General features: G+C 41.9%; 1 protein-coding gene across 2 annotated transcripts in view; it reads right to left on the bottom strand.

The window, feature by feature from the left end:
- Positions 1 to 13,002, bottom strand: part of POLQ (DNA polymerase theta) — a 56,963-nt gene that overhangs the window by 43,143 nt on the left and 818 nt on the right. Inside the window, exons 2-5 of one of the 2 annotated variants that reach the window (XM_054812746.1) lie at positions 10,670 to 10,852; positions 9,451 to 9,581; positions 7,870 to 8,026; positions 313 to 421 (exon numbers count right to left, since the gene is read on the bottom strand). In XM_054812746.1, coding sequence (XP_054668721.1) covers positions 313 to 421; positions 7,870 to 8,026; positions 9,451 to 9,581; positions 10,670 to 10,852 — 580 coding nt within the window. Of the gene's footprint in view, positions 1 to 312; positions 422 to 7,869; positions 8,027 to 9,450; positions 9,582 to 10,669; positions 10,853 to 13,002 lie in introns of those variants that run through there. The other variant, XM_054812745.1, reaches the window with a different exon arrangement.

Here is a 13,002-nt window from a genome sequence, read left to right as displayed (position 1 = left end):
AAGAAATCCAAAGTTTAAAAAAAAAAATTAAATAGGCTAAAAAAGTAAATGAAAGCTTCAGCCTTATTTCTTTTCCTGAGAGAATGAGTCCCATGGTAGCACACAAATTGAAAACCATGAGGAAAAGAGGTTTTGACTACAATGGCAGGCCCCTGAGAGGTGGTACGAGGAGACCTTAATAACTGAAATAGTCTAGGTCATCACTCTCATAAAAACTCCAGAGCTAACCCAAATTTCCAGTCACCCAGAGAACAAAATATTTAAAGTCATCCATAATTTATCATTAAAAGACAAACATCCTGGACTACCCACCGTTTTGCAACCTTCTCTGTAACATATCTGACTTTGGTCAGAAGGAGTTCCAGCAAATATCCTCGATGAAAGTCTCCCAGCATGTGCAACTCATCCACAACCACCACTCCTGATAAAGAGAAGCACTCAGATTATATCTGATGAAACTCCAAACTAAGAACAGATAGCCTCGATTGTTTCATATTCCACATGATGAACTGAAATTTATATTCACAAATCCAGCTGTGCTTACCAACACCACTATGGCTTCCTTCTGTCACTGATTCTTCCAAGAGAGACAGATCATGACCAATCTCATGACATTTCACACCCCCCACAAGCTCACACACAGACACACAATCAGCTTTTAAAAAAATCAGAATAAATAGGTTGAGTTGTCAGTCTGGCCACCACACAAAACAGTACTGCAACACCTATATTGTAACCTCTCTGCAAGTAAAAACCACCAGGCTTCAGAGTATCTAGAAAGGAACATTCCAGCATCCAAATGAGCTAGTTAAAAGCTTTGTTGACATCACTGTCTTAGTTAAAAACATTACTCCTTACTAATACAGTAATGTCAGGAAAAAAAACTAGAACAGATGTAATTACACTGGCATAGCCTGCTTCCTAATATATCTTTCCTCACTAACCAAACCTGAATGAGCTCTACTATTTAGCTTTGGTTTTCTAATGAAAAAATCCTTACATGAGTGTTCTGTTGTCATCCTACCTCCTGCAAATGACTTTTTAATCTATTAGCCACCTCCATCAAATTTCTAAGATGTGTAGAAATACTGAAAAGAATAATGTCTAAAAAGCTTTCTGAATATCATAGAATCATAGAACGGTTTGGGTTGGAAGGGACCTTAAAGCTCATCTAGTTCCAACCCCCCTGCCATGGCCAGGGACACCCTCCACCAGACCCCATTGCCCAAAGCCCCATCCAACCTGGTCTTAAACACTTCCAGGGATGGGGCATCCACAGCTTCTTGGGGCAACCTGTTCCAGTGCCTCACCACCCTCACAGTGAAGAGTTTCTTCCTAATATCTGATGTAAATCTACGTTCCTTCAGCTTAAGGCCATTACCCCTTGTCCTATCACTACTTGCCCTTGTAAACAGTGCCTCTCCAGCTTTCTTGTAGGCCCCCTTCAGGTAGTGGAAGGCTGCGCCGACCCACGTGCAGGACCTTGCACTTGGCCTTGTTGAACTTCATGAGGTTTGCACGGGCCCACCTGTCCAGCCTGTCAAGGTCCCTCTGGATGGCATCCCTTCCCTCCAGCATGTCAATTGCACCACACAGCTTGGTGTCAGCAAACTTGTTGAGGGTGTACTCCAGCCCACTGTCCATGTCCCCAAAGACATTAAACAGCACCAGTCCCAATACCAACCCCTGACGAACACCACTCGTCACTGGTCTCCACTTGGACATCAAGTCATTGACAGCAACTCTTTGAGTGCGACCATCCAGCCAATTCCTTATCCACTGAGCGGTCCATCCGTTGAATCCATGTCTCTTCAATTTAGAGACAAGGATGTCATGTGGGATAGTGTCAAATGCTTTGCACAAGTCCAGGCAGATGACATCTGTCACTCTTCCCTTGTCCACCAACGATGTAAACCCATCATAGAAGGCCACCAAATTTGTCAGGCACAATTTGCCATTAGTGAAGCCAAGTTGGCTGTCACCAATCACCTCCTTATTTTCCACGTGCCTTAGCACAGCTTCCAGGAGGGTCTGCTTCCATGATCTTGCTGGGTACAGAGGTGAGACTGACTGGCCTGTAGTTCCCTGGGTCTGCCTTTTCCTTTTTAAAAATGGAGGTTATGTTTCCCCTTTTCCAGTTGGTGGCAACTTCACTGGACTGCCACAACTTCTCAAATATGATGGATAGTGGCTTAGCAACTTCATCCACCAGTTCCCTCAGGACCTGTGGATGCATCTCATCAGGTCCCATGGACTCATGCACTTTCAGGTTCATTGTATGTTCTCAAACCTGATCTTCTCCTACAGTGGTCGGTTCTTCATTCTCCCAGTCCCTGCCTTTGCCTTCTGTGCCTTGGCCAGTGTGGCTAGAGCACTTGCAACTGAGACAAAAAAGTTGTTCAGTACCTCAGCCTTCTCCATATCCTGGTTAATCAGGTCTCTCCTTTCCTTCCAGAGAGGGTTCATATTTTCCCTAGTCTTCCTTTTATTGCTGAAGTACCTATAGAAGCTTTTCTTGTTGTCCTTAACAGCCCTGGCCAGATTTAATTCTATCAGGGCTTTGACTTTCCTAACCTGATCCCTGGCTGCTTGGACAGTTTCTCTGTATGCCTCCCAGGCTACTTGCCCTTGCTTCCACTCTCTGTAGGCTTCCTTTTTGTGTTTGAGTTTGTCCAGGAGCTCCTTGTTCATCCATGCTGGATGAATGCCTCCTGGCATTTTTGCCTGACTTCCTCTTTGTTGGGATGCATCACTCCTGAGCTTGGAAGAGGTGATCCTTGAATACTAACCAGCTGTCTTGTGCCCCTCTTCCCTTGAGGGCTTTGTGCCATGTGTCTCGGTTTAGCCCCAGCCGCCAGCCAAGCACCACATGGCCACTCGTTCACCTCTCCTTGCTCCCGGTGGGATGGGGAAGAGAATCAGAAGAAAAAGGTAAAACTCGTGGGCTGGGATAAAGACAGTTTACTAGGACAGCAAAGGAAGAGGAAAACAACAACAACAATACTTAGAATATACAAAGCAGGTGATACACAATGCAATTTGCTCACCCAGCCAGCCGCCCTTATATGCCGAAGGTCATATGGTATGGAATACCCCTTTGGCTAGTTTGAGTCAGCTGTCCTGGCTGTGTCCCCTCCCAACTTCTTGTGAAAATTAACTCTACCCTAGCCAAAAAAACAAGGACACCACAGTACTCTGTCAAGCAGATCCTTGAAGAGACCAGAGTCTGCTCTCCTGAAGGCCAGGGTACTGAGCTTGTTGTGCACCCTCCTTACTGCCCTAAGGATCTTGAACTCCACCATTTCATGATCACTGCGGCCAAGGCTGCCCTTGAACTTCACGTTTCCCACCAGCCCCTCCTTGTTGGTGAGAACAAGGTCCAGCACGGCACCTCTCCTCATTGGCTCCTCTATCACTTGGAGAAGGAAGTTATCGTTGACACATTCCAGGAACCTCCTGCTCCTGGATTGCTTGTGCCCTGTTGTGTTGCCCCTCCAACAGATACCAAGGTGGCTGAAATACCTGGTGAGGACCAGGGCTTGTGAACATGAGGGTGCTCCTATCTGTCTGTAGAAGGCCTCATCTGCTCAGTCTTCCTGGTCAGGTGGCCTGTAGCAGACTCCCACTATAGTGTCACCTGTCCCTGCACTCTCTTTAATCTTAACCCATAAGCTCTCAGTCAGCTCCTCATCCATCCCCAGGTGGAGCTCCATGCACTCCAGTTGGTCATTGACATAGAGGACAACACCCCTCCTCATCTCCCCTGCCTGTCCGTCCTGAAGAGCCTGCATCCTTCCATTCCAACACTCCTGTCATAGGAGCCATCCTACCACATCTCCGTGATGCCAATGACATCATAGCCCTGCAGGCTTGTGCACATCTCCAACTCCACTTGTTTATTGCCCATGCTACGTGCGTTTGCATAGAGGCATTTCAGTTGGGCCTCCAATGAAGCTGATTTACTGGTTGGAATTCCTTTATGCTGCACTTCAGGTCCTCTCCTACTGACCTGTGATCCTTCTCCAGGCTCTGGGCATCTATTGCTGGCACTGGCATCAAACTGGTAGGAGTGGGATGGATTGAGGTTCCCCTCCCTCAGCAATTTTAGTTTAAAGCCCTCTTCACCAGCCTGGCAAGCCTATGACCAAAGATGCTCTTCCCCTTCTCTGACAGATGGAATCCAGCAGCCCCCAGTAGACCAGGTTTCAGCAGCTGGAGATCAGATTAGGGTCTCCCCTGAGGAGAAAACGTAGAGCCACTACAACTCAGCCACCCAGTACACCTCCTGCATGCATCCCAACAACTAGCAGCAGTACGTACTCTGTCTGGCCAGGTGACAGCGTCACAGAGACATGGAAGAGGCTGAAGGAAGGTTAAAGAAAAAAAAAAAAAGCAGAGCATAGAGGACACCAGGCTTCATTAGCTCTGCTGCTGTGGAATTTTTTTTCCTCTTTGGTACAGCTACGTAGTATCTTCCTGGTAGAGCTAAAATAGCAGGAGTTTAAAAGCAACGTGACCTTATATTATCTATTTCAATGCTATTTTTCCTTCTCATTTTTTTCTCTTCTTCCTACATATGTTCCTTCTCTGTCCGTCTGTTTTCTCCCCCCTTCTCTTTCAAGCCACTTAAGTTAGAAGAGTGCTGCACTGCTTCATCAGCCTCTTTTACAAACTCCCACCCATCCAGCTCCTCTGCCTTCTTGTACTTCCTCCATTCTGTGCTCACTTGTAAAAAACAGTAATTCGCTGGTCACCAAAGACATTTATTCAGCTACCAGAAAAAGCTTCCTTGTACAACAGTCTGTCTGAATTCTTTCAGCAGCTGAGACAGGACAGTATGATCAGGTATCTACCAAAGTAAAATTCATACAAGTTACCTTTCCAGTCTTTGTGCCAAGCAGCAGCACATTTTGCTTCCTGAAATGAAGCACAGAACACTAGTGGTACCTACAGGCCAAAGCACAGGGAATGCCACTATTTGTTGTATGGGCCACTTGTTCTACACCTTCTGCTGCTACTCAGCTATAATAAATATTCATCAAACCCATACTAAACCTGTGTACTGTATTACCGTGGCAGTCTGCAAGCTGGTGAGACCCGACTGTCACACATGCACAGTGCTCTCTATCAGAACATACCCACCGAGATAACACAGCAGGAGCCATCAGGCACCAGTATAGTTCACAAAGCTGTCCTCATCTTAAAATGGAATTGCAGCCAGGGAGGACTACAGGTCCCAGCATGCAATGGCATTTTCTATTCAACAACAAGCTCAGGAGTGCAAATGGGGCCAGAATTTCACCCTACTGCATTGCTACAGATGATGAGGCTAGCCTCAGTCTCCTCTTTCTGTCTGCAAATTAGGTGTGTCCCTAGAAGACTGCTGAAAAAAACTTACTAAAAAGTACCTGACAGCTATCATACACGTTTACTGTAGAATAACTAGGTTGCTTTAAGCCCACATCCTGTTTAAAAAGTTCTGAATGACAGGCAGGGAAGATTTGATTATTTTTTTAAGTACAATTAAACTAGTAATTTTTTAATTTCAGGTTTAAATTAAGAAAAGAAACAACTTAAGTATCACATTACACAGCACATTACAAATCCATTCCCAGCTGACACGTTAAGAAGGCGGCAGATTCTTCTCTAATCCACTTTCCTAAAAACTTCTTTAACATCAGTGTCAAGAGACTGAGCAACAGGAGGAATATCATTTCCTGCGTACCTGGATGTTCGAAACTGACACACGTTACATAATAATTAGCAACATAAAATTGCTTTTAACTGCTTCATACAGCAGAGAGAGCTCTGCCAGGCAGAGGATTTGAGTTTTTCCTCAACAATTTCCAAAAGCAACGTGAGCTATCAGCAGGGGGTTGACATCAACAAAAGGAACAGCTCAAGCTTGAGATGGAATCCAGCCAGAATTGCAGTCATCTCCCAATAACTCATGTCTAAAGATAAAGCATCCTCATTACAAACTGATCTAAATTTAGAATTAATTAGAAGATGAGGTACAATCTTTCTGTTTCAGACAAGCTTGCTTTAAACTGGCATTTTCAGCTCATGCCCGTATTTTGCAGCTTTTATGAAAATTTATCTCCAAATAGAAAATTTGTCAATTTCTTCCTTTAAAGATGACTTTTAAACTCAAATTTAATTTAAAAATTAATTTCAAATAAGCATATAAAGAAAAAAAACATTTTTACCTCTATTTCAGTTATACGGTCATATTGAGGCACAAGGGAAACGGAGGGTTGCAGCAGAGGTGTTTTCAAATGGTGAAAGAAAAACATGCTTTAAGAAGGCATCAGTGTTAAGGACACACATTCAAACTTAAATCTTGTAATCACTTGGCTGGTTATACTTATATGACTCTTCTCAGGTACATTCATCTTAGATAACACAACAAAATGTATGGATAGAATAGAGGTACCAACCAACGGCATATCTCTAGCTTCTGAAAGATGGTATCATTAAACAATACATTTTAATATACTAAGTATGCTTCTGAGGCACCCAAGCCAACATAAATAAGGACATTATGACCCCACTCTCTGCCTTATGCTGGCAGTACAGCTTGTACAGTGTGGTGACCTAGGCTCAAACTAATCCAATTTAAAACAAACAAAAAACCCTAAACTAAGTAGCCATATATTGAAATAACTGGATGATCGCCAGTTCTCTTGCAAGGGAAGGGATGAAGATATACATTCATGAATCGGGCTGGACTGCAGGAGCCTCAATTCAAATGAGCTTAAAATGCTGCACAGCCATGGTCATCCACTCATCTTCCAGCCCACTGGCTGGTGGTGATCTAGCCCCTATGATCCAGGTGTGAACATGTTATCCCATGATCTCACACACTGAAAAAAACCTGCAAGGCTCTATTTGCCTTATTCTCTCCTGTGTTTAAAAAACTCTTCTGGTATACAATGCTGCAGAATATGACGACACCAGATGCACATGGGAACAGCAGTTTCATAGATGGAGGTCTCAGAGCAGTTTGATACTCATCTAGTGTTCGTTTTTATATTCTTAAAATAACAACGAGCTATGTTACAGGCCATAGCGAAGATGGGAGGGAGTACTGTATAAAACATAACTGGGTATAGCTTTACTGAGCAGGGAAACAAAGAGAAGAACAAACTTCGGACTGGACTAAGAAAACACATCTCTCCAAGTGCGCACTGGAAACATAGGGCTTCTTCAGGTTTTAGATCTCCTCCCAACACTAAATGAATACTACCATTATCTAGTGGCCATCAGGGCCACGGCGACCCAGAAGTCTACATTACAAGGACAGAGGGCTTTTGAGCAAACTACAAGAGAGAAATGAATGTCACAGCCCTCCTAGTCACCATGCCTACCCAGAGGAGCTCTATGTATTCATTCCACTTATCTGGACCTAAGTAAGCACTGAACACAATTCCGCCTCTTCCTTGAGCTAAGCGAAGATAAACCATAGAAGCCACAATCGCTGTCCAAAACAAACAAACATACATACATTCTTGAACCCAAACATATCCCAGACCTTTAATTCAATTTCATTAATTAGAAGACATTTTCAAGCTATGGGAATCACTGCTTATTACAGCTAATCACTGTCCATGGATTGTCATCCATGTTAGAGTAAAATCTGCAGTTTCTACCTACTCACCCCAGCCGCTGAGTTACATAGAATAGTCCTGACTGCCTTCCTAAAGCCAAATCAGAGGCGTTCTGGAGGAAGAAAAATTGCTCAGTTTTCCTATATGGCATGTCTGTCACATACAGAACTGAGCAAATACAGAGTAGTCCATGATTTCACATGTACTCAGAGTATGTAATAAACTTCATCCGCGCAATGGTCAAGCCTTAGTATTTTACCCAGCGAATCCATTTTGTTTTCTTCTATTAGTCTATTGATTAGACCGTTGGCTTTCTCAATGGTGCAGACAGCAACATCCAGAGCAGAGAAATGTCCAGCAGGAGACATGCTTCCCATGTAGCCTTCAACTCTCACATCTACCTCCTGAAACAGGGCCTGTTTGTCAAGGATACAGAACGTCATGCCAAGGTTACAGCTCTGAATTCTGACCCATGCCTGCTGAAATCACATAAAAGCCTGCATTCTACAACCACAATTTCTAGTACTTATAATGCCAACTAATCTGATTAAAGCCATAGCTCAGCCAGTTACTGCTACTTTTTTTTTCCCCACTGTCATTTTTTATTTCCAAAGCAGAAGCCACACAGTACACGTTGCAGAATAAAGTGTACGTAACTGAGTAAGAGATGGGGACCACTGGTTTGTATAAAAACATTTACTATTAATAAGGTCAGAGAACACACAGTGCAACAGTTTATAATACCAGTGGGTTACGTACCAAGAAGCCTTGCTCCTGAGAAATCTGGGGCAAAAGCCAAATGTGGGACCTGAAATACAAAGATGCCACATCTCCCGGCTGAAAATGAAGAAACAATGACTTTTTTCTTCCACAGCTTATTACTGCAGTGCCAAAGCTCTGGCCCATTACACACTGCATTAACAAAAGGTACAATTGTTTGAACCAGATGGGGAGGATACCATATAATTTCAAGTATGTGCAGCTACGGCCACACCTTAGGCCAGGAGTAGTAGACCACAGCATCGGTAATCCTCCAGCTTTACAAGATTAAAGCAAAAGCACATATCCATTATCAATCACGACAAGGTAGCTTTTGCACTCAGTTTATAACCTCGCAAATTGCTAGGAAATGTTAAGATACCATCTCAGTTTATTATCGTTTCTGACATTTAAGACATTTTGTGTGTTAGTAAAAATGCCCACTGGTTTTGTGTTTTTAGTAATTGTTGTTACTTCGACATATCAGCTAATGGAAACAATATTTGAACTGAAAGTCTTTCAAGAAAAAAATGTTTTTGTTTTAAAAAGAATATTTCCACTGTAATTTTGTTTTTAAATAGCTGGGGCAAGGAAGCCATGACATAACCACACTCTGTCAGAACATATCTTTAGCAAAATCAAAGTGAAATCAGAGACACAAAATTCTGGTGGAAGACCTCAAGGAAAGCTAAAATATCCTTTTCTCCTTTCAGATAATGCTGACACCTTCCCTTTGTAGTTTTTCAGACACGATCTCTAATTAGAAAATTCCTTTAAAGTTTGTATATTATAAAATCTGTGAATAAATGCAAGTAACAATGCTTTAAAAGTCAAAGCTGAAATAAAACGTTTTAATCGACTCGTTAACATTTTTCCAAATTTCCCTTTTTGGCTAAAACTTTCATTCTTTTATTTCCAACTTAGAATGAGAGCAAATATTAAATTATCTACAAATCCTTTTTGAAACAACTGTGCAAATATTTTCTTTTTTCCTCAAATCCATGCAAAGACTTCTAACTGTTTAAAAAATGTGATCCAACAACTACAACACACAAATTTACCCTCCTTTAATGCTACTTACCTGCAGATAACATTTTTTCTCCTTGGCCACAGAGACAAAGGGAAGGATGAGAAGAGCTTTCTTACGAGTCTCCAGGACTCGCTTCAAAATAAGCAATTCTGCAACAAGAGTCTTCCCAGCACTGGTAGGAGCTGGGCGGGGGGAGGGGAGAAAAGGTGAGGATTTTTAATCCATTTTTAAAGTTAAAAAAGAAATCCAAGGAACAAGTATCACAAAGCTAGCATAGAAAGCAGTTACTGGAGAACTTGGGGCAAGACTCTTCAACTGATGCCCCTCTCCTGCAGCTACAACCACATTTGCAGTTAACCCCATAAAGGGTCAAGAAGACTGAAAAGTTTTTCTCTTCTAGCCTCTTCCATCATGCTACCAAGGCTTGTGTTCTCACCTCTGCTCCAGAAGTAACAGCAGCTCAGAGATGAGCAAGGGGAAAAAACCCCAACTGAAAAACCCACTACAGTCTCTTGGTTGGACAGGAGATCTGAGCCACCACCTTACTGACCTAGCCCGTAACTATATTAACCCCTCCTGGTTGGCTAGCATCACTGTTTGCCATCTATCAGCCACAGAAAACTGTGGAGGAGGTGCCACATATCAGTGGACAGCCAGTACCCAGCAATCAGGCCCAAAGTCTTCTGGAACCAAGTAAATAAAACTCAAATTCAAGACTAAGAAAATCACCCACCCCTCTTCTAAATTCTTCATCTTCCCAGTGCTGCTCTGGGATCTTCTTCCCATGGAGAACAGACACTCAGGATATCATTTCCCACAGATTTCTAATCCACCAGTCCTACTTCTCCTTCTGTACACCCCCCATACACTAGGTAAAGAGAAACAATAAAGGGATTTAAAAAAATTAGACAGTAAATAACATTCTCAAAAGTATTTCTATCTAACATTGCTGTTATCATTCAGTTCCTGGTTGACATAGTCTGTAATAAAACAGAGAGATTCTTCATTAACAGACTCCTAATTATCCGTTTCTAAAGGAACATTGACAGAGAAAATGGGGAAAAAAGTCTCTCCTCACATCCGGAAAGGAGTCCATCCAGCCAGGTCTGAGGTACAGCAATGGGACAGATCCTTAACAAGGTCTCTTCAGAAAGAAAGAGGATCTTGACCTTTTTATCTGCCAGATCAGATCCCTTCAGCACCAATATGATCTTGTGAGTGGCACTGGGAAAGTTAAGGGGGGAACTGGTTTTGTCAGGTGTTTGCATACCTGAGTAAACTAGGTTCTTCCCTTCCAGAACTTGTCCAAGCATTAGGCATTCTGCTTGCCATTCAAACATCTGTACTATTCCCAGACTGTGGTATTTCTCCAGAACTGCTTTGGGAAGACCCCAGCTTGCAAGGAGCAACTTGTCTGCTGTGTCTTCAGGAACATTTACCTGCTGATGTTGCCCTTTGGGAGGAAAAAATAAAAGAATAAAAAAAGTCAAGTATCATCCTTGAATCTGAGGTCACTTAGACTATATACCTAAAGGTCAAAACTTCTCTACAAGCTCCTGTATTATAAGAAAAGGTAACAAGAAACTATCTTCCCTATATTTTTCAATATTCCCTACAGATGTTTCACCATTCTTCTTATCTCCTGACATCATTTTTTCAATTTCTCCTCCTATAAGATTTTCCACATTCAAATAATTTCTTCACTAAACTCCTGCTCTGATATTTGCTTTTAAGATAGAGCAGCCATTACCAAATACATACTCAAACAGAGAGTTTCAGCACTGATTAATATAACAGCATTACAATGTATTTGCTATCATCCTTATACATACCGTTTCCTTTTTAAATTACTGCTACAGAGACTTCAGTAATCCTCACAGACTACACAACTGGCCAGTCTTTTTTCTTGCTTTACAGACAAATTAAAAAACCAACATAAACCAAACAAGCAGCTCAAGCTACTCTGTACAATGCATGTTACTCCAGTTTATCAACACCGATTAGTATCGTCACCACATTGCCAGTTCCTCTAGCTTAATTAAGTTCCTTGCTGCTTATTTCTTGTCTTTAAATCCCTAAATAATTTTGTGCTGACTACAGATATTGCCTCCCGCCTCCTCTCCTCCTCCTTTTTTCCAAATCATTAAGAAAATTCAAACTTTTTTTCCCTTTCTTCATCCAAGACAGAAAACACAGTAATGCCTCTCCTATCACCCATGACTATGTAGTTCCCATAACAGCATTTTCTGAAAGACAATTGAGATGAAAAACAAGTCATTGTGTGTACTGACTCTACTGCACCCATTCTTCTACTTGCACATTCAAAAAACTCTAAAAGAAATTTCTCACCATTGTTGACAGCATAAGGGCAGGCTAGATCAGAAATACTAGCATGTGTAAGCAGCCACTATTTTTACTCTTAATATACTAAAAATTTTAACTGTCTTCTTAAGGTTAATCCCAACCTAGCTGCTACTGGTGCACGATCATTTTACCCCGCACAAACATATAAAAAAGCTGATATAACTTATCTCTGAAAGCTTTGTTTCACTTTGTAAAATCAAAGTACCATACACATACTAAACAAGAAGTTGAGCACCATCAGGAGAGAACAGCAGTATGCTACGAAGCAGAACAGGCTTCCCAAGGGGAATCTAGAGGAGACTAGATTTGTCTATCCTAAAATGTGACTAATATGGCAGAATTAGGATTCAGAAACATACGAAGGGGAAAAAAAACGCCAAACAACCAAACCCTGCATGATGGGATCTCAAGCTTCTTTCCTAATGTTAAACCCAATGATCTACATGTAAAAGACAGAATGAGTGAAGGATTACGTGATTCTGCTGTTTGAAGAATATCTGTAGATTAGCACTGAACATGAGTTTGAAAACTTGGGCCTCAAGGGTTCTTAAAGATCTATGTTCAGAAGTATACCACTACACTAACTTCTTTTTTACCAACTGGAAAAATGCTAATAGTCAAAATGAGGAAGATATACATCACTGGTTAAAAGCACTGGGCACTAGATTTCTCTGAAAGAAAACCCTACCAGAATGTGGAGCCAGTTGGACACAGGAGTGCTGCTTACTGAATCGTCTTTAAGGAGTTGTTCTATGGAAATATGTACTTTGCCTTGCTCAGCTCCATTTGCAGGAGCTGACAAAATCATTATCTTGCAGAACATAGCCACATCAGGGAGAAGATGCAGCATGGCTGGAGAAGAGGCCAAGAGATGCACGTTTTAAGGAGTTACTAAAATTTGCAGATAAGATAAAGTTACAAGATGTTATATAAGTATCTTGATTTCAAATGTTATATACATCTTGATGCTGTACGCATCTTCACTTCTCTCTTGATTCAAGAGTATAGTAAGCTGGTAAAATGTATTGCATCTAGAAGCATCACCTTAAGTGGTCCTGGCTGGTGGCAGGACCACTTTATATGACACCTTGCTATAAGATATTTATGTAACACCAGATGTTTATGTAACATCTTGGATATACATATATATGCAAGATGTCATAAAAAAACCCTACTACATTTCTGTGCATTTGCGGGTATCAGGGTACCGATCAGGACCACTTAAAGCAATGCCCCTAG

The sequence above is a fragment of the Grus americana genome, chromosome 1, assembly GCF_028858705.1.
Source record: "Grus americana isolate bGruAme1 chromosome 1, bGruAme1.mat, whole genome shotgun sequence".
NCBI classification, from domain to species: domain Eukaryota; kingdom Metazoa; phylum Chordata; class Aves; order Gruiformes; family Gruidae; genus Grus; species Grus americana.
Note: the sequence above shows the minus strand (reverse complement) of the source record. Positions and strands in the feature narration are given on the sequence as shown.